Source organism: Choloepus didactylus, chromosome 3, assembly GCF_015220235.1.
Source record: "Choloepus didactylus isolate mChoDid1 chromosome 3, mChoDid1.pri, whole genome shotgun sequence".
In the NCBI taxonomy this organism is placed as follows: domain Eukaryota; kingdom Metazoa; phylum Chordata; class Mammalia; order Pilosa; family Megalonychidae; genus Choloepus; species Choloepus didactylus.
This window is the reverse complement of record NC_051309.1, coordinates 155280017-155302765: the sequence shown is the minus strand read 5'-3', so window position 1 is coordinate 155302765 and position 22749 is coordinate 155280017. Positions and strand designations below refer to the sequence as shown.

The window sequence follows — 22749 nt, the reverse complement described above, 5'->3', positions numbered from 1 at the left end:
TCTCCAGAGAAACAGAATAGACAGGATAAGAGAGAGACAGAGATCAAGACAGAGAGAGAGGTGAAGAATTGGAATATGCACTCATGGAGACTGGCAAGTTCAAATTCCACAGGGAAAACTGGAAACTCTGATAACGGTGATGCAGAAGTCTGGGAAGTCTGTATTCCCCAGGGGAAGCTAGCAGACTGAAGTTGAGACAGAAATTCTTCTGATCTCTGAAATCCTCAATTCTGGCTTTTAAGACCTCCAACTGATTGGATGAGGAGACTCCCCACATTCCTGAGGCACTCTCCTTTGTTGATTGTAAATGCAGTTAGCTGGACATGTAATCAACTGATTCTAGATGCAAATTCATGTACTGTATACCATCACAGTAACCATCAGGTCAGTGCTTGTGTTCTAGTTTGCTAATGCTGCTGAAATGCAAAACACCAGAGATGGATTGGCTTTTATAAAAGGGGTTTATTTGGTTACACAGTTACAGTCTTAAGGCCATAAAGTGTCCAAGGTAACGCATCAGCAATCGAGTACCTTCACTGGAGGATGGCCAATGGTGTCTGGAAAACCTGTTAGCTGGGAAGGCACGTGGCTGGCGTCTGCTCCAAAGTTCTGGTTTCAAAATGGCTTTCTCCCAGGACGTTCCTCTCTAGGCTGCAGTTCCTCAAAAATGTCACTCTTAGTTACACTTGGGATATTTGTCCTCTCTCAGCTTCTCCAGAGCAGGAGTCTGCTTTCAACAGCCATCTTCAGACTGTCTCTCATCTGTAACTCCTGTGCTTTCTTCAAAGTGTCCCTCTTGGCTGTAGCTCCTCTTCAAAGTGTTACTCTCAGCTGCACTGAGTTCCTTCTGTTTGTCAGCTCATTTATATGGCTCCAGTGACTCAACTTAGACCCACCCTAAATGGGTGGGGCAACACTTCCATGGAAATTATCCAATCAGAGTCATCACCCACAGTTGGGTGGGGTGCAAAGAATTACAATCTAATTAACACTGATAGGTCTGCCCACACAAGATTACATCAAAGATAATGGCATTTGAGGGGACATGATGCATTCAAACTGGCACAGCTTGCTTGACCAAACAACTGGATGCCATAACTTTGCTAAGTAGATGCATGAAATTAACCATCACACCTTCCTTGACCACCCTCTTTACAACTGCAATCTCCCACACTCTGGCCCCCTCTTCTCTCTGTTTTTCTCCATAACACGTATCACCATCCAGCGTACTGTATGTCATTTATCTTGTTTGTGTCCTCTCACTGTAATGTAAGCTGTAAGAGGATAAGTGTCCTTGTATATTTGCTTGCTGTATATGCCAGCTACTGAGAACATTGCCTGGCACATAGTTTCTACTCCGTAAATATTTGTTTAATTCATGAATGAATGGGATAGATTGATTCATTTAGTTGGGTGTTTTAAAGAATCAGAGAAAAATAGACATCTGTTGTATCTTGGAAATAATCTAACCCAGACTCTTCCAAAGAGCACTAATTCTCTTACTAGTTGTTATATGACAAAAATATGTTCTATAGTCAAATTCTTTTGGAACTCACAGTATCACATCAAATGTTTTGAGAAGGTCTATAGGATGGGTGGCAAACATTTTTTGTATAGACTCAGATCATAAATAATTTAGGTTTTCAGGGCCATATGATCTTTATTGCAGGAATTCAGTTCTGCTGCTGTAGCACAAAAGCAGCCAAGGACAATATGTAAATGAATGGATATGGATGTGTTTTAATAAACTGGATGTATGAAAACAAGCAACTGGAAATATTTAGCCCATGTACCATAGTTTGTCAGTCCCTAGATGATAATGCCTAATGCTATATAATTTTGTTTAAGAGAGCATTTTCTGAATTATGTGGAAAAATATGTGTATATCTTTATATTTTATATATAAAACATCCATTAACATTTTTCTCAATCAGTGTTCCTCAGGACCAAGTTTGAAAAATGCTTATCTAATCCAGCCCTCTCATTTGATATCGGGGGCTTAATATCTAGGATAGATTTTGCTTGAGTTCACATACTTAGCTAAGTTGGAAAACAGGTACTAAATCCCATGTTTTCTGACTCCCAGTTGAGTATTCTTTTCACTTTTATGCTGCCGCTCTACTATTTCTGTCAAAGGGCTTCTTATCTTTTAAATTTGAAATTTAAGATTTTTAAATTCTTCCAGTGGCGTACATTTTTAATTTCCAGTAGCACACTTTTTTTTTTTTTAATTTCCAGTGGTATACTTTTATTTTCTGTTTATAATTTTTGGATAGCCATGATTACAAATTTAGTTTCAACTCCTTGCTGAGGAAACTCTAATGCACTTGTCTCTTGAAGTTTTTTATGCTCTCAATGTTGACAGTGATGAAGAGAATTATTTTTTATTTGCTATATCTCTTTTTAAAAAAAACCGTTTTAGTCACACACCATACAATCCACCCAAACTGTACAATTACCAGCTCTTGGCATAATCACAGAGTTGTGCATTCATAACCACAATCAATTTTAGAACATTTTCATTCTCCAAAAAGAAAAACCCCATACTCCTTTACCACCCCCATTATTGACCAGAGCATCAGTATATTACATTTGTTACAATTGATGAAAGAATATTACAATATTACTGTTAACTATAGTCCATAATTTGCATTAGTTGTATTTTTTTTTTTTTACCATATACAACCCTATTATTAACATTTGTTCTAGTTCATGGAAGAACATTCTTATATTTGTACTATTAACCACAGTCATCATCCACCACAGGGTTCACTATGTTATATTGTCCCATGTTTTATCCTCTAGCTTTCCTTCCAGTGACATACGTGACCCTAAACTTCCCCTTCAACCACAATCACACCAATAATTCAGCACTGTTAATCACTCACAATAATGTGATACAATCAGCTCTATCCATTTCCAAACACTTGCAATCAACCTTATTAAAAATTATGCACAAATTAAGCATCAGTTTCCCATTATCTACCCTCATTCTATCTCCTGGTGACCTATACTCTAGATTTAACCCCATGCATTTGCTCATTATAATTAGTGTTTTTTTTTTTTTTTGAAAGGAAAAGTGGTACAAAAAAAACAGTGATACGAAAAAACACTCGTGTTTTTTTTGGAAAGGAAAAGTGATAACAAAGCAACATCCAATTTTAATTTTCTTTATGCAAGTAAAACCACAAATGCAGACTTTTTGTGTCCTTTTACTTAAAAACTGGATAGAAGTATAAAATGCAAATGACACTGTGAGCAACAAAGATATACACACATATACAAATACACACACACAAATGGCCACCTCCCTGGCCAACCCAGGGTTGATCTTTGCCACTTGAACTTCAGGGTTCTCTCAAATTAGATCCATCTAATCTTTTGTTTAGCTGTATTCTGCTCTGTTATATGTAGGTGCAAACTTAGACTCCCAGCCTTTCAGTCATCCTTACATTTTTCTCCATTCTTTCATTCTCATTGAATGAAATTAGAACATCTAAGTCTTTCATTCTCAATTCCACCAGTCATCTAAGATTTGCTGTCCTGCTAGTATGTCATTCTAGTGAGTCAGCACATAATGGAATGAAATGAAGAAACATGAATTCAGTTGAAAGCTCACCTAAATGAGTCATTTGATGTTTTGAAGTCCTCCATTTCATTGTCAGCTTAATAAGAATAATTAATATGTTTATATACCTTATACTTCAAAGTATATTCTACCATTATCTCACCAGGGAAAGGAAAATTTCTAGTGTCAGTTTCTGTGACAATAAGGTGTCACACTGCACTTACGAATGCTAGAGAGATGGATAAGATAATTGGTTGTGGTGCACTTTGAGTTTCTCAAGAGTGTTATATTTCTCCTGTGCACAAACAAGTCAACTTATTGATCCAGTTAAGTTTGATCACAACGCTCTTCTTATAGTTTGACCCAACCTGTCTCTCTTCTCCATTTGATAGCTTTTTCTTTGTTTTTTCTGTCTTGTCTATAATCCTTTAAATAGCTGCCTGTATTAACTTTCCTGAATTTTTTCCATATAATAACTGCTTGTATGGTAATCTTTCAGAAAAAGCATATTTTTCTTCTTGGAATTTCTCTATAGAGATGAGTTTCTGAAATCGTCACATTTGGAATGACAAGATCCTTGGTCCCAAAGTAAGGAGTAGAGTAGATGCTAAAAATCTTAGGGTTCATCTTCCCTCTTGGAAATAAATATTTGAATATGACCTAAATTAATACTGGGACTCCCAGTGACCCAGTTTCAGCATAGTATCACATCCAATAAACATACTAACAATTAAAGGCAAGTAAAAATCAGTCCCAACATTTAATTAAGCATCAGAGAAGACAATTAAAAACTTACTATATCATTTTTTAAAATCCTTTAATTTTTTTAGACTCTAATTCACTCAGCTATTGAGCATATCACTCACTCTAACATCTTCTCTTTATTTACTGTTCTGTTTTTCCGGAAACAACTCCAGGGTCATTTTTTTTTTTTCATTCCATTCTACCTTTTCGTCCACCTTAATTCCTTCATTCTCCCAATTCTACATGGCAAATCTCCAGAGGAAGGCAGACCTCTCTGTGGAAGTCAGAAAAGGGGGAAGGAAATTGAAGACTCAAAGATAAAGTTATCTTTATCTGGTATGTCAGAGAGGAAAAGTCTGCTAACACTCATAAATTAAGACATTTTGTTGCTGTTGAATAACGTGTAAATATATGAGTATCTCACATTACCAAACTAGAAGTTACTTCAGGCCAAAAGAGGAACTATATGAATGGGATGAAATATATGCCTTATAATCATATTACCTCTTTCTTTTATATTTTGGAGCTTCCCAGGGCAGCTTAATTTCTATAATCCAATTTCTCTTATTTTACCTCATTTATGCCTTCCCTAATACCTCGGAAGTTATTTATTTTAGTCTATATAGTATGAAATATTCTGGACCAACTTGTTACTTGCCTCCAGGAGCCTCAAGAGGTGAGCAGAGTATCTTCTTGACCAAAAGGGGGATGCAAAATGAGACGAAATAGTTTCAGTGGCTGAGAGATTCCAAATGGAGTCGAGAGGTCACTCTGGTGGACATTCTTATGCACTATATAGATAACACCTCTTAGGCTTTAATGTATTGGAATAGCTAGAAGTAAATACCTGAAACTACCAAACTCCAACCCAGCAGTCTGGACTCCTGAAGACAATTATATAATAATGTAGATTACAAGGGGTGACAGTGTGATTGTGAAGACCTTGTGGATCACACCCCCTTTATCTAGTGTATGGATGAGTGGAGGAATGGGGATAAAAACTAAAGGACAAATGGGGTGGGATGGGGGGATGATTTAGGTGTTTTTTTTCACTTTTATTTTTTATTCTTGTTCTGGTTCTTTCTGATGTAAGGAAAATGTTCAGAGATAGATTGTGGTGATGAACGCATAACTATGTTATCATACTGTGGACAGTGGATTGTATATCATGGATGATTGTAAGGTGTGTGAATGTATTTCAATAAAACTGAATTTAATTAAAAAAAAAAAAAAAGCACATGGCCTTTGAGCCCTCAATCTTGGGGTTTGTCCTTATGAAGCTCATTACTGCAAAGGAGAGGCTGAGCCTACTTATAATTGTGCCTAAGAGTCACCCCCAGAGAACCTCTTTGTTGCTCAGATGTGGCCCCTCTCTCTCTCTCTAAGCCCACTCGGCAGGTGAACTCACTGCCCTCCCCACTATGTGGGACCTGACTCCTAGGGGTATAAATCTCCTGGCAACTTGAAACATGATTCCTAGGGATGAGCCTGGACCTGGCATTGGGGGATTGAGAGCATCTTCTTGACCAAAAGGAGAAAGCAAAATGAAACAAAATAAAGTTTTAGCAACAGAGATATTTCAAATGGAGTCAAGAGGCCATTCTGGAGGTAACTCATGCATTATATAGATACCCCTTTTTATGTTTTAGTGTATTGGAATGGCTAGAGGGAAATGCCTGAAACTGTTGAACTGCAGCCTAGTAGCCTTGATTCTTGAAGACGATAGTATAACAATATAGCTTACATGGTGTGACTGTGTGACTGTGAAAACCTTGTGGCTCACACTCCCTTTATCCAGTGTATGGACAGAGGCGTAGAAAAATGGGGACAAAAATTAAAGGAAAAATAGGGTGGAATGGGGGGATGGAATGCTTTGGGTGCTCTGTTTTACTTTCATTTTTATTCTTATTTTTATTTTCTTGGAAAATGTTTTATTTAATGTTCAAAAATGGATTGTGTTGATGAATGCACAATATGATGGTACTGTAAACAATTGATTGTACACTATGGGTGATTATAGGGTACGTGAATATATCTCAATAAAACTGAATTTAAAAAAAAAAAAAAAAAAAGAGGTGAGCAGAGACCATGACTATTGGGGAAAGATCCAGTTTTCTCAGCTGACTCCATTTTTCTTTGGCCATCATTTGGGTAGTTTTTGAGTCAATTCATTTCACGCTATCAGAAAGAGAGAGGGCATGGAAGGAGTGGGGCCTTCCCCTTTGGGTTAAGGCCTTGTCACGCAGCTGCCTCTCTGGGCTGCGTTTGAACTGGCATATTTCACTGGCAGCCTGGCTCTTGCTCAGGCAAGGAGGTGAGGCACTGAGCTCACCCTGAAAGCTGCTTCCCTTCTGCGACTTAAACTTTGAAAAATCCCTACTTGCTTTAGGTATCGGATTTATGTGTGTGTAGTGTGCTCTCAACCAGCCTTTTCTTGCTATTGTCGAGATAAAGTTTAGTGACTTATAAGATGGCCTGGAAAGAAAGAAGGGAACCTCCCATTCTCTTCAATGCCAGAACCCAAGACACCTGAGCACAAGCAAAAGTAGTTGTCCATGCAGGTCAGCTATTTTTGCAAAACTCCTCAAACTCAAGTTTATTTTACTCACTCAGCTCTGTTCTCTGTGCTTAAAACTAAGTCAGGAATCTTGAGGAGACCAGAATTTGGATGTTTGAGAGCCATCTAACTATACATCATCGTCAACTCTTTGACATGACTTAAAATTATTTGGAGATTCTGAAATCAAATCATGAATGAATTCTAAAAGAATGGAAATAAGAAAAAAGATAATATGTTACAACTTCTACTTACCCCCCAAACCCCATGGCACCCAATGTACAATATTGAGTCAGGGAATTTCAAGAATTTTTATACATAGTTTTTAATATATTTTAAAAATTACTTTTCAAGTTTGTTTTTTCCTTTGCCGGGGTGATAACAACCTTCAAAACCATTTAAGAGGAAAAGATGAAAGTGTTTAGGTCAAAAATATTATTCAGGTCTCATCAAGTTGGGAATTTGATATTTGATTTCTTATATTGCCTTTTTTATAAGTTGTAAATTAGAAAACAGTTTAAATAAAGCTGGTTTCAAAAGAGCTGTCTTTTATATTTTTCCAGATTTTACAGCGTAATTTTCAATTTTAAGACATCTCAATAGCTTACATCTAATTGCATTGGTTTGCTTGCTGGCACATTTACGGTAATTGTATCAGCACTAATTGTAGAAGACATCTGATATTATAGAATATAGTAGTAACCAGGTTGGACTATAAAACACTGTTCTGTATATGTTAATTTTTTCATACTTAGAAGTACAGGCCCTTCTAGGTTGATTTTCTTGTGGTGGTTCTGTTTGTTTTTTGCTGAGTAACAAGCTTTCCCAAACTTACTACTTAAAATCAGAAACTTGTCATTATACTCACAGATTCTGTGGGTTGAGAATTCAGACAGGGAAAGTGGGGATGGTTTGTCCCTGCTCCATGATGCCTGGGACCTCAGCTGTGAAGAATGACTGGAGACTGGAATCATCTGGAGACTTCCTCACTCATGTGCTGGCACATGTGCTGGGATGGCTCACAGACTGGGCTTGCCTGGGACTGCTGACTGGGGCATTTTCATATGGCTCTCCCTATGACTGGGGCTTCCCCAAGCATAGTGACTGGATCCTTACAGGGTACATCCCAAAAAGGTGAATCAAGACAGAGAAATTCCTAGAGAATCCTGCAGAAGCTGATAGTCATTTGTCACCTGGCCTCAGAAGTCCCATAGCATCGCTTCTGCCATGTTCTTTTATTCAAGGCAGCCATGAGACCACCCGGATTCAAGGTGAGGGGGCAAAGACTCCACCTGTCACTAAAATGAGTGTCAGATAACATGGAACATGTTTTAAGATCATCTTGTACAGGCAATTTAATTGTTGCTCACTAGAAATATTCTTGCTTATTTGTCCATTATCCACCTCTAAATCAACAGTACACATTTGCAATAAAGACTGGATGTTATTAAAAATAAATCTGTAACCATTTATTTATCTTAGAAAGCTTTTAGTTACAAGTAACAGAAACCCTGACTTAAACTGGCTTATACAATAAAAAACATTTTATTGATTCGCATAGCTGAAAATTCCAGTGATAGGGTGGGCTTCAAGAAGGGTTGGTTCAATGATCTAGTTGCATACAAGAACCTCCCCCCCACACACACATTTCAACACTCTGTTACTCTTAGTTTGCCTTTTCCTGCCTCTAGCCCCCTCATGACTAGAGGATGGCTGTCTTCAGCTATCCCATGCTCAACTGTGTGCTCACCCAAAGGATGGGATTACATTGGTTGACTGTGATTGATCCCATGTAAATTTTTTGCCTGCTGCACTGTGGGGTCTGCGTGGAATAGTTGCTGGAAAGCAGTTGTAATTTCCATTTCATCTTGGAAGACTCTCAGGCTTCAAAAAGTCACTTGGCGTAAGGAGATGAAGCCATTGCCTTGGCCTCATTATCATCACAGTCTAACCAGCTGAGAGGTCAGGGTGCCTTTCCTGTTCAATGATCAGCACTCTGCCTTTGATTTAGGTTGTCATATTCAGAACTCTTTTTCTTGTTGGAGAAACACCATTTGACAAAAGAAAAAGAAAAAACGGGTATTAAAAAGTGATTCTCACCTTGGCCATTCTGTTCCATCAGAAGAGTGATAGGAGGAGAATGGTCACTGGCTTTGTGAATATTTGTGTTCAGTGTATGTAGCTGTATGTGTGTGAGGAGGATTTTTCCTACTTTGGATAAATTCCGACTTTTGCCTGAAAAACTGGACTTCCCATCTTTTGTAAGAGCTACTGATGTCTTCCTCTGTTTTTTTCAGAGTTGACACAGAATTTAATGTAGCCTCTTCTGTCAAGAGTTTTATTAATTGTTTTCCACCACAAGTCGATGAAGCATGACAAGGTTATTGTCCTCATTTTGCAGTTGAGGAAATAGGCACAGAGGGTTAAGCAACTTGCCCAAAACCACACATCAAAGCGGGGGTAGAATTGACATTAGAAATCATTTTCCTGGAATCTTGGCTCAGTGCTTTCTTTGAAAAGAATTATGTAAGTTTCAAACCAACAGTAAAGAGCAGAACATAGAATAAAACATTCCTGTGAATCCATCCCCAAGCTTCAGAATTTTTGTAACAAAAAAATATTTATGGATAAAGTGTAAGCCTCCTTTGAGCCCTCCAGGTTCTCATTCCCAACCCTCCATCTTCAGAGATAGCTAGTATCTTGAAATTGGTATTTTACATCCTCAAACACATTTTTATCCTATATGTATACATCCACAAAAAATGGTACTGTTTTCCACGTTCAAGTTTATTTTTATTGTTGTCCCTATCTTGTATGAATCCTCCTAAATATGTATCCTTTTTTTTCCAATGTTGATATATATATCATTTTTATCATATACAATTATTGTATATTATTGCCTATTATTACATTGCATGAATATACAACAGTTTATGCGTCATTCTTTTTGTGAACATTTAGAACATTTTTAGTTTTTGTTATGGCTTAGTATTATAAACAATATGCAGTGAACATTGTTGAATCATCACGTTCTTATTACTTTCTTAAACCCCATTTGTAAAAAGAATACTCTGAGACAGATATGTAAAGAAACTTATATTCCCTGTCTAATTTCAGTGTTAGAGTAATGCAAGATTGGGACCAGGAGCCAGATATGTTGGCTATATTTACATTTGCAAAGATTCAGTCTAAGTCTAAAATGCATCCCATTTTCTGTGGGTTCCGTGGTTCTCAGTTGAATATCAGGATCCATAGTTAGATTTGGAAACCTCACCTATTAATTGATAAGCCAGTCATTACTAATGATACTCCATTCTTGAACTATACCTGAATTTCTATGGCCTGTAGGATTCCTGTCAGGTTGAAAAAAGAAAATGGCAGCAACCAAAGTGTTGAATCAAAAGGGATTGCTCTGAAAAAAAGCAATTTTTATCATTATAAAAATATAAATAGTGGCCTAAAAATTTCAAGAACATCAAATTACCTTCTTCTTAAAAAGGGTGCTATTGATGGGAGCAGGGATAACATTTCTATGGGACCTCATGTCTGTCTTTTCTAAAGCACCATCTTTATGCAATGGAAATAGGCAAAGGATGGCCATTAGTTTGATTTGCATTTAGGAGCCTCATAGTCTGTTTAAAATGACTGATTAAAAATCCCCATGCTAACAATGAAACTAAATTACTTTGATAAATCATTATCAAATCACTCTGAAGTCCCAATACTCTGAAGAAGTTACACTAGTATGCTGTTACTGGAGCTCTTTTTCAGCACCACCAGCAAATTATGAAAACACCAGCACAGATTGTGGGGGAAATTGCTGGCATAGGAATCAGGAGGCTAGGTTTCAGGCTTGACTCTTCCTTTGACTATGACTTTTATGAATAAATCACTTAATCATCCTGGACACAGAGTTACCCTAAATCAGTGTTTTGAAAATTTTGTGTGGCGATCCTATGGGTGGCTAAATCAATTTGTTGGAAACAACAATTTTTTAAAATGATATGGAATGGAATAGAAAATATTCAACATGTATTGTATACAATAAGAGTAAAGTATTTCATGAATTGTTTTATAGAGGGGTGTGTGAGTGTTGTGGGATGTTATGTAAAGCAAAATTTGTATTGTGAGTTGCTTTCAAAAAAGTGTGAAAACAAGTGACTTCATAAAGAATCTCAAGAACCTCCAGAAATGGTTCTGAAAGTGGTATAATGTACCAGTTGCTCCCATTGTATAGGATGAAGTCCAGGCTTCTCAGCATAGCAGAACAGCCCTCCATGATTCTGCCCCTGGTATCATGCACTCCAGCAACATGGTGGACTACAACTGTCCAGCATCTACAGTACTGACTCTTGCCTTCGTGCCCTGCCTGACATTTTCCTCTCCACCCTAAATGCCCTCCATATCCACCAAGCATTACCTCTGCTGGAAACTCTTCCAGGCCCACCTATTCTTCATAGAATTGACCACTCCTTCTCTTATCTTTACTGACTTATGTAATAATCTACGGTACACTGTGCTGCACTTAATAGTAGTTTTTAAATATCTATCAACGTCTACTAGACCATGCAGGTTTTGAGGCCAGGTCTTTGTCTACTAAAGGTTTTGATTCTTATTTTTTCTTATGCATATACTCTTGTTCTCTCTTGCTCTGAAAATAATTTTATTATTTTAAAACAATACATGTTCACTGTAAATGATGTAAAAGGAGAGCAGCTGAAAATCATCCTAAATCCCACTACTTAAAGATGACCACTGTTAATATCTAAACAAATTCCTCTCTCAACCCATATACACATATATGAAGAGGTATGTATATGCAAACATAGACACACACACACACAAATGTCAAAATGTTACACAAATAAATTCACACATTAATCTGACCAATTTTTCCTTTCAACAATGGCAAGGACACTTTCTATATCAATAATATACCTGTACATCATTTTTAAAGCCTACTAATTATTTTAATTTAGGGTAACCCTGGTTGTTGTTTTGGTGGCCATTTATCAACATTACAAGCAGTAACTGTAGACCTGACTTCTTACTACTTTTATGCGTTAAGTACACATTTAAAAGTGCCGTTATTGTCCTTAGCCTCAGAGACTAGGGGCCTCTCTTCAAGGTGCTCTATGTTTTCCTCTTCCCCTTTCTCTTTGGGCTGTATCCTGTTAAAATCCCTGTATGTCAGAAAGTCTCCCACCTAGCATTGTGACACCTTTAAATCAAACCTTCTCTGTTTGTTAGAATCATCTATTTTGTTACAAAGTAGGGATTTGACTTTTGATAGCTTTCACTTTTAGGAACTAATGTAGAGGAATCTTGCATATGTTTTATATGAATATTTTGAATCTCACTTCCCTAAACCAGGGTACACATCTGCACTGTACCCAACCTTCTTCTCTTCTGTGGTCATGGAATCCAAGTTAATATATAGTTGTTTTCAATGGATATTTTCACTTTGCCCACCACTTCCACTCTTGGGTAGATACAGATCTCTAGTATGGGTCATTAGGAAACTTCCTATACCATATGGAACTAAAGTCAGATATGCTATTTTTGCTGAATTGAAACATCTAATGAGCAATTTTGAAAAGTACAAACCCTCATCACTGTTAAAGCTTATTTATATTGGTTTTTGTGATCTCTCAGAAATATGTCAGCTATTTCTCTCATGTAACTGAGTAGCCTAAGTACAGTCATATTGTTATGTATTTTCTTCTCTGTTCTTAGCCCCAGTCAAAACTCTCAAGAATTCTTCGTTTCTCGGTGCATGGATTCGACAGTAGAATACTTTTTTACAACTATACAGTACTAACCCAACCACTCTCTTAGAAAGCCTGTTTGCTTCCATCACCATATTCTAATCTTGACTTCCATCTCACCAAACCTCAGGAACAGTTGTGTCACAATGTGCATTGTCTGAAGTTTTAATATAAAATTCATGCCATTTATTACCCATGTTCTGGTTATTAGTATTGTAGAGATCTGAGCCACCAGTATCACTTCCCACTCCCTACTCATTACCACCCATAGTGTTCCTCCTTTCTTTATAGTAATGGTTCTCACCTGGGTAGATTTTCCCCTGGCACTGGTGTAGAGCCAGACTGTGTTCCATTGTGGGTCCCTGGCCGTGTTCCGGAGAGAACCGAGTAACCCCTATGTGCATACTGGGGTACCTGTATGGTGCCAGTCTATTGGGTGGCAGCCTGAAAGACTGAATCAGGCAACTCATCTCAGGCTAGCCCTCCCAGAACTTACCCTGAAGGCAGAAGCACCTTGCAGGCAGCTAAAGCAGTATGAGAACCAATTAAGTAAAAGCAACATGGGGCAAAGTCATTCAACAGAGCACCCTGGGTGGAGAGAAAGTCTATTTTGTAGGGAATAGAGGTGGCATTTGAATTCCTGTGAATGGGGGAATTTCTAAGGCCAAGAGCAAGCATAAGCCCAGGACAAGACACAGGCTCAGAAAAGACAGAGAGGACCCTGCATTTGTGTTTGCCTCAGGCTGATCCTCTTGGAAGGAGGCTAAACTCTGAAGGAGAGCACCAGGCAATACATAGCCAATTTCCAAAGACTATGAAAGGTGTTTTTTGTATTAGTTCATTTGTTTTTGTCGGTTCATGGCACCCAAGGAAAACTCGGTCATATCACTAGCTGGATACAAACTTAAGGGATAGACTGCTCAGTGGCTAAATCCCAGACTTAACACTTTAAAATATTAAAATGTACATTTGCAACAAAAGATTACTTGACATAGTGTCGATTGTGCCAAGGTTGAGGAACCCTGCTATATGATTTTTAGGTGAGATTTCAGATTCCTTCCATGCCTGAGATGTTCAATTTATTATAATTCCATGATTCAGACTAGCTACTCAGTAGCAGAAATGGAAGATGATTTTTCATATCTCATCTATATCTTATGTTTTGGTTGAAGTGAGTCAGCAACTGCTATCTTCATCAAAAGTGTTTCCATGGTTGGTATAATAGTATTAGGTGACCAGTTGGCAGTATCACAGTTGCAGGAGTTAGGAATGAGGGAGACTGAGGCATATTTTTGAGTTAAAAATAAAACCGGAAGTATTAATGAGCATAATTATCTTCAGATGCTCTTTGCTGCAAATGGTATTTGTTGTTACAGAAATTGCAGTTACAGATGGATTGTGGAAGACTCCATGGGCAGATTAATATTAACACTATGGGTTTTGTTTTTCTCCCTCCTTTTTCAGACATTTCACATTTTCAAGAACAAAATGATTTAAAAGGATTACTAGAAAATCTCCATCAAAGTATCCAAGCCAAAAAAAGAAAGAATGTAGAAATCATGTGGCTGGCTGCCACGGTAAGCACTCTAATGTCAAATTTTATTCCCTGTCACCATGGTTACCTGCAAGTATTATCAGGTGGCTGTTATGCAGGGTCCAACCTCTACACTATGGATTACTAGTTATATTCCTCTGTTATGGAGATTAGGCATTTTCACTGTCACTGATAGTTCTATTAATCAATGCATTAGAATAGGACATGGAGGAAGATACTCTCAACAAGAAAGCCTCTTACTCATTGGCTCTTCTTGTAAACTCTGGATGGGTTTGACACTGTAAGGTTAAAATGAAGTGTCTGTGGTCTTCTTGAAATTGCATGCTACCATGCCAGTGTACCGTATCAACCAGGATTTTGAACTGCTGCTCTAGAGTCATGGTTTCAACAGAGCCTGGTTATTGGATCTCTAACTCACAGTCCTTGTAAGGTTTCTATACATATTGTTCAATTGATGAGCTTTTAAATATGTTTCTTAATGTCAATATTGGCATAGAATTTATTGTGCATGGATTACACTTGGAGTAATGAGCTGTATTTTGTATGTTTCTTTCTCATTTAATCATGCCTTCAGGGTAAAAGAACTCCTGCTTTCCCAACCCCAGGTTTCTACAGGAGGGAGGGAGGTAATCACACTTTATCTGGCATGACTTTAGCATTTATCTGGCAACCATTCAGACATAGCTCACGTGAACTTTTGAATTTTGCTAAACATTCAGTCTCAAAGATCCTTTCATCTGGATAGCCACAAATTGGAGATGAAGGCCATGGTGAATTCCATGTTTGTAGTAACTGCACAGCATTGCTTGTGCAATTTGGAGTTCAGGTTAACAAATCTATCATATTCCATTCATTCTCTGTCAATAGCATAACAGAGCCTTTCCCCCTATTGCCAGTGCTTCTATTATAATCTAGTCTATTGTACTCTGAGAAGAACAAATCGATAATTTACCATGAAACTATATAACATAATTGACCAAGAACAAGACAGAAACCTGCTTTGCTTTCCCTTCATGCCCTCTTAGAGTCCCAGGGAAGGCTATCCAAGGAAACAATATGAATCCCTGCTTTCGGGCAGCACATTTACACTGGTCCCATTTAACACCATATGCATTATACGAGGGTTGTTCTCACTTCCAGCTGTGTGCTGCTTTTTGCATCATCAAAGGCGACTGTTGTTGTTAATTCTCACAAAAATTCGTAAAGGTAGGTCATAAGTTCTTTCTGCTGTTTTACTAATGTGATAGTATGAAGATAGGTTGATCACTTACCAGAGTTATTTGACAAATCAGGAGCATATGAATGTCGTGTACATATTATACAGCTATGTAAGTAGATAAATGAAGGATGCATGTGTGCACACAGAAGTGCATATCTTCTCTTAGTCTATGTAGTTTCCCAATTTCAGTTTATAAAAAAAGTTCTCTCATAAATCTCATACATTCCTTAAATATTTTTCTGAAATGTACATACCACCTATATATGGCTTACTCACAACTTACCATTGAAGAGATGATTTCCTGCCTCATATATACATGCACCAGTGGGGTATAAATTCGGAACACTGACATTATTATAAACAGCATTTTTATAGGCTGATAGCTCAGTCTCAATATCCTCTTTGAAAACCAAGGACCTTAACAGTACTCTTTAAATGAAGCTTTTTTGACATTTTCCAAAAAGATTTTGTTTTATTCCCTTTCTATTTCACTTTCCTCTCTTTTTAACCTATTTAGTAAAATGTACTTCCATTGTATGTTACATTTTAATCGAAAAATGTGAAGCTATTTGCTTTTATCTTGATTGAATTTAAAAAATAAAAATGAGAATTTAAAGTGGCAAATGCCAATCAACTATGTTAAATCAATATTCAAGTTCATATACTTCAGGAATTAGAGAAATCAAGAACCAACCTGCTTACCTTGATGGACTTGCTCCCTCCCCTTGATTTTAAATTGAAAACATTAAATATCTTTAGTTGGATAGGTACATATAATAGTGACAATAAATTTTAAAGGCTAATACTTCTTTTTTAAAATCACATCTCAAAAGAGCAATTGAAATTTCTAATTCACTACTTATGAATATAGGCAAGCCTTTCGTATTGTATGTTGGAGAATTTGAAAGACTGTTTATTTCAAAGGCTTACAATTTTTTAGAAGCTAAAATATTGCATGGTAAAACAATGCCCTCACATTTCTCTAGTCACTTACATTGGAAATAATGAGAAAGTACTGAAGGACTAAACCAATAGAGAATTGTAAATCATAGTTCAAGTATCAGAATCACACTTAAAACATGGCAAAAACCCTTGATAAAATGAATTATTATATACTCTCCTCAAAGCAGGCAACTACTAAGTCCTCCTTGATGGCAGTTGATAAAGCAGGGCTTTATTATATCACACGAGTTTTATTTCAAATGCATGTTGATTAGCATTGTTGATACTAAAGTTGCTTATTGATATCTCATATCAGAACCCCACTAGGGAATAGATAAGAGAAGGAATAATGTTATCCACCCATTAACCATAAGGCAGTGAGTCAAGAGATTATTGATGCTTAGAGAATCTTCTCCTGACTTAAATCAGAGTAGCAAAATCTATAAAAAAAAACAAAATACAACAGAAGTTAAAGGTTTGGTCCTTGAGTTGAGTAGAGTTACATCTGAATCCTGGCTCTACTCTGCTGTGTGCAAGTTACTTAACCTATCTAAACCTCAGTGTCCTCACGTATAAATTGAAATTAATTATACCTTCCCCTGGGGTTCATGCAAAGTCAAATCTAAGAGAAAAATCTCTATAAAATTTCCTAGCATTGTACCTGAGGTAGAGAAATACACAATAAATAGTGACCATTTTTTTGTGTTCTTACTCTTATGGGTATTGATGAAGGTCTCTTATCTGCTGCACACAGGCACCATGTGGACATTTAAAATCTAACATAAAACCACAGGTTCTCGAATATAACAAAAGAAGATATTTGTTATTTAAAATTAAAATCAAGTGTCCAGTCCCAGGAACATAGACTTTTCCCCCTTCACAGTTATGTTGCTGCTTCTGGGCTGTGATTATTATCATCATCCACTGTAGCCCGGACACCCTCTCAGGTAGCATTGCCTCCTCTACTAGATATTTAACATCTCATATGACTTTGACAATCCCACACCTCACATACAAAGAGCTACATAAATGAAACCTATTCCACTGGTGCTCGAAGTGTAATGTTTTTATGCTCAATAAAGCAAATTTGAACAATTGACTCTCATAAACTCACATAAGCCCGATCATATTGGTACAGGCTTGTAGAGGAGGCCAACACTTAAGAGTAATCTACAAATGAACAGTAAACTTTATACATGTGTTACAGATTTGTCGCAAACTAAATGGTATGCGTTTCACCTGTTGTAAAAGTGCCAAAGACAGGACATCGATGTCGGTGACTCTTGAACAGTGCTCAATCTTGAGAGATGAACACCAGTTGCACAAGGACTTCTTTATCCGGGCACTGGATTGTATGAGAAGGTATCCCACATGTCTTCAACTTTAGTTCTTTTAATGTAATTTTTGAGTTTTCTTTTTCTTTTCTTCTTTTTTTTTTAATTTCAGACACATATTTTACTGTAGTACTAAACATTTAGTGACTTCACTGTATTTCCATGGCTTATAGCTCATGACATGAAAGATAAAATAATTTTAGGTATTCCTCCTACTCATTTTAGGCAATAAAAGGAAATGTGGGCATATTGTGAGATTATGCATGGAAGATATATTTCATTAGCTCATTTAGACCTAAGTAAAAAGGACTCTGGGCATTTCCTATATAACATTTGAAAAGCACATTTCTTTGACATGTAAGTAATTAGGAATATGTGCAAAATAAAACTAAGTTGTTATCAAAGCAAAGCCTTAGGCACTCTTACAATGGTCTGCCGGGTCTTTGGGTCTATAAACTCCTTTGGAAAATTATTTACACATCACTCATCATAAAGATGGGATGACACTGATACTTTAAAATAGAGAATTGATATTGTTACTCTGCAGACATTTAAAGTGCTATGCCTGAAGTCATGCTTCTTGATTCATTTCCACAGTAATTAAATCTAAAGTATAGGCCATAATGGGAAGGAAAAAGTGCCTCTTTCACAATGTCTGAAAGTAAGGGCATCTGTTAATTAAAAAGTTAAGTGAAACTGTCTCTTTGCTACAAAGTCTGACTCAGAAGCACACCAGGTAGTATATGGGCTAGGCTCCTGGTTCCCAGAAAGAAGTGTCATGTGATGCACTAGAGAGAGCTGCTTCTTACGTGCCATGTCATTAGCTTCCACATCTCTTTTAACTGCTTCAGTTTTTCAGTGGAGAACCATTGATGCTTGCCTGCACTCATTCCAAATCTGTATGTTATTCCCACCAATGAGAGGTTACTGAAATCTTCTGTTTTATCCCATTTCGTGTCTCATGGCATTTTCATTGTTCAGTGGAATTCTATCGTAATTTTTGGATAAATGTATGAGATGTCTTAGAAGCTTGAAAACAGTGTCTCAGCCATAGAGAACACACTTGGTTGATATAAAAAAGGTTCTTTCAAAAATAATCTCTCAGCACAAACCAAGGGAAAATGTAGAGTCTAAGTATGAAATCTTCTAATGTTCATGAAAAGCATACAAATGTCACTGTGGATGGAGCAAAGGTGGTTGGTGAGGCAAGCAAGAGCACATATTATAAACCAGAAGGCTAAAATGATTTCACTAACATAAGCTATTTGGAAGGTGAAATTGTTACTTGTATATTTAAGGTAGATGTAAGAGAGGACCCTTAAATTAGAAAGATAATTTCTATAAACTGGTAAATAAAGAGTCTAATACTTGTTAAACTAGAAAACTACATACTTCGGTATTGTATAAAGGTTGTTCAGAGCCAGCGTCACTCTATGCAAGACATTTGCTTATGACTGAACATTTATGGGAATCATTTTTAAACTGTTAAATGAAATATGTCACTAGAAATTTGATTTAAAAATGCTAAAGGCCTTAACTTCCATATCCTCCCTACTCTGGTAAAATCTTCGTTTTGGTAAATTTCAAATATGTAAATGTATGCTTTGGGTTTGTGTGTTTATGCTGCATGAGAATGTGAGAGTTTGTGTGTGTAAACATACATGTGTTTAAGGAACATAAGCTTTCCTTTAATACCTTGCTGTGTTTCCCAATTTGAGTGTTTCGTCTTGCCACACAAGCCGACAGGCTTATAAGCACAGGTAACCTAGTACAGTGGATAAGAGCATGAATTTGGGAGCCAGTGGACCTGAGTTTGAATCGAGGCTCTGTGCTACTTACTAGCTGCGAGTAAGTTGATCTCCTATTGCCTCTTAGTGCCTGAGGCAAATTAGTTCATCTCTTGGTGCATCAGTGCCCTCATTTATAGAACAGACATAGTAATAGTAGCCAGTGCTTAGGAGTGTTTTGCGGATTAAATGAATTGATATGAGTAAAGTGATGAGAATAATGTTTGGCACACAGTAATCACTAAATAATTTTTGGTGAATGAATTAAAAAATCAATATAAAGGGTCATGCTGTTTACGTGATGATCTTCCAAGTGTAATAAAATTTATGTTTGTGAATATATTATGTTTGTGAATATATGTTTGTGAATATAATATGATATATTCACATATATATTATGTGAATAATATATATATAATATATATATTATGTGAATAATTATATTCACATAATAATTATATTCACATAATTATATATTCTATATATAATATATAATAATTATATATTCACATATATAATTATATAATAATTATATATTCACATATATAATTATATTCATATAATAATTATATTCACATATATATTATGATATATATGTGAATATATTATGATATGAGGTTTGACCCTAATACTAGATATTAAAATTATTAAAATAAAATCTCTTGTCAACATTTGTAAATGTTTCAAATGCAGTATTTACCTATATAAGAAAATAAGCTCTTTAAATGACACTTTAAAAATATGCATTTGTTTACAAATGCTCTGCTACTTATAAATGGATTTCATTTGCTCATTAAAGTAAGACTGAATGGGATTCTTATAAATATGTTTAGAAGTAAATGTGTATTATTGTATGCACTTAGAAATAGTCATAGAATTTGAGGTAGAGAAGATACCTTAGAAATTTAGTCACATCCTTTTTGCCATATAAATAATGAAATTGAGCTCTAGAGAATGTTTTGGCAAAAACTGCTCAGAAAGTATTAGAGACAGTACCAGAACTTAGGTCTCCTAGTTATATTTTAATGTTATTTTCTTTGTAGCAAATCAAATGGAATACTACTGTTTAAAATTATTTAGCAATGCATTTGACTAAGTCAAACCCATTAGTTAGGAATTTGAGATTGGGTGTAAGACCAGAGCAAACTCTAGCCTGGAATATGAAGTCTTTAAGTTCATCATTAGCTCTCATGGTTGCCATTGTTTCTAAGCAACTACCAGTATCTGGTCCACAGTAAAATTAAATAAAAGATTTATTGAAGAAATCAAAAACTGACCAAATAAGAATTCATTCTGCTGCCTTCTGCTTTTCAATCCAAGTTACCAACTTTTTCATATATTCTTTTTAATCCCCTTTTTTTTAATTAGAGAAGTTATAAGTCTACATAACAATCATGCATTAAGTATGAGATTCCCAAATACCACCCCAGCACAAACACATTGCATTTGTGTGGAACACTTGTTACAACTGATGATAGCATATTTTTATACTTGTGCTATTAATTAAAGTACATATTTTAACTTAGGGTTCATGGTTTGTGTAGTGAAGTTCTAGGGATGTTTTTAAAAATTTTTATTCTGTTATCATATATACAACCTAACATTTCCAGTTCTAATCATTCAGATACATACTTCAGCACTGTTCATTGCATTTGCAATGTTGTGCTACCATCACCACTATCCATTACCAAAACATTTCCATCATTCCAAATAGTATTCCTGTGTATTTTAAGCCTTAACTTCCCATTCCCTATCCCCAACCTATCCCCTGGTAATCTATAGTCTAGATTCTGACTCAAAGAGTTTGCTTATTCTAATTGTTTCCAAACAGTAAGATCATATAATATTTTGTCCTTTTGTGTCTAGCTTATTTCACTCAACATGATGTCTTCAAGTTTCATCCATGTTGTCACATGTATCAAACTTCATTCCTTTTTTATGACTGAATAACATCCCACTGAAGGTATATATCAGGTTTTGTTTCTGTACAAATAAATATAAGCCTGCAGTTTATGCAATCGTTGGTTGATGGACATTTGGGTCACTCCCATCTTATGGCAATTGTGAATAATGCCGTTATTAACATCATTGTGCAAATATCTGCTGGAGTCCCTGCTTTTTATTCTTTTGGATATATATCTAGTAGTGGGATTGCCAGGTTATGTGGTAGTTTGACTTTTTCAGGAATCACCAAACTGTCTTCCATAGTGGCTGCACCACTTTACATGGCCACCAGCAATTAATGAGTGTTCCTATGTCTCCATATCCTCTCCAACACTTGATTTTTTTAATAGCAGCCATTGTAATGGGTGAAAAATGGAATGTCGTTGTGGTTTTGATTTGCATTTGCCTCATGGCTAATGATGTTGAGCATCTTTTCATGTGCTTTCTGGCCTTTTGTATATCTTTGGAGGAGAGATGTCTTTTCAAGTCTTTTGCTCATTTTTTAATTGGGTTGTTTGTCTTTTTGTTAAGTGAAAGTATTTATTTAAATATTCTGGATATTAATCCTTTACCGCATATGTGGTTTCCAAATATTTTCTCCCATTATGTCGTTTTACTTTCATGATAAAGTCCTTTGAGGAGCAAAAGTTTTTAATTTTGTTAGGGCCCCATTTACCTACTTTTAGTTTTGTTATTAGTGTTTTGGGTGTAAAATCTAAGAAATCATTGCCTAACACAAGGTCCTGAAGATGCTTCCCTACATTTTCTTCTAGGAGTATGATAGTTCCAGCTCTTATATTTAGGTCTTGGATCCATTTTGTGTTGATTTTTTGTAAGGTGTGAGGTAAAAGTCCATTTGCAAATGGAGATCTAGTTTTCCTCTTATATCCTCTTTATTTCAGCAGGGTCAGGAGTAATGTCGCCTTTTCATTTGTGTTTTTGTTATTTGTATTCTCTGTCGTTTTTTCCTTGTCCGTCTAGTTAATGGTTTGTTGATTTTAATGATCTTTTCAAAGAATCAACAACTCTCTTTTTTTTCTATTTCATATATCTCGGTTCTAATCTTTGTTATTTCCTTCCTTCTACTAACTTTGTGTTTGGTTTGTTCTTTTTCTAGTACTTTCAGATTTGAGATTAGGCTCTGACTTGAAGTCTTTATTCTTTTATGATGTAAGCATTTAGAACTATTAATTTCCCTTTCAGCACTGCCTTCTCTGTATCCCGTTAAGTCTTGGTATGTTTAATTTTCATCTTCATTTGCTTCAAGATATTTCATAATTTTGCTTCTGATTTCTTCCCTAACCCATTTATTGTTTAAGGAAATGTTTAAT

General features: G+C 36.2%; 1 protein-coding gene across 4 annotated transcripts in view; it reads left to right on the top strand.

Annotated features, from left to right (window-relative positions):
* The window catches only part of INPP4B (inositol polyphosphate-4-phosphatase type II B), an 877116-nt gene that overhangs the window by 801891 nt on the left and 52476 nt on the right, over positions 1 to 22749 (top strand). For all 4 annotated transcript variants that reach the window (XM_037830718.1, XM_037830717.1, XM_037830719.1 and 1 more), the window contains 2 exons: positions 14102 to 14214; positions 17561 to 17715. In XM_037830718.1, coding sequence (XP_037686646.1) covers positions 14102 to 14214; positions 17561 to 17715 — 268 coding nt within the window. The remainder of the gene's footprint in view (positions 1 to 14101; positions 14215 to 17560; positions 17716 to 22749) is intronic.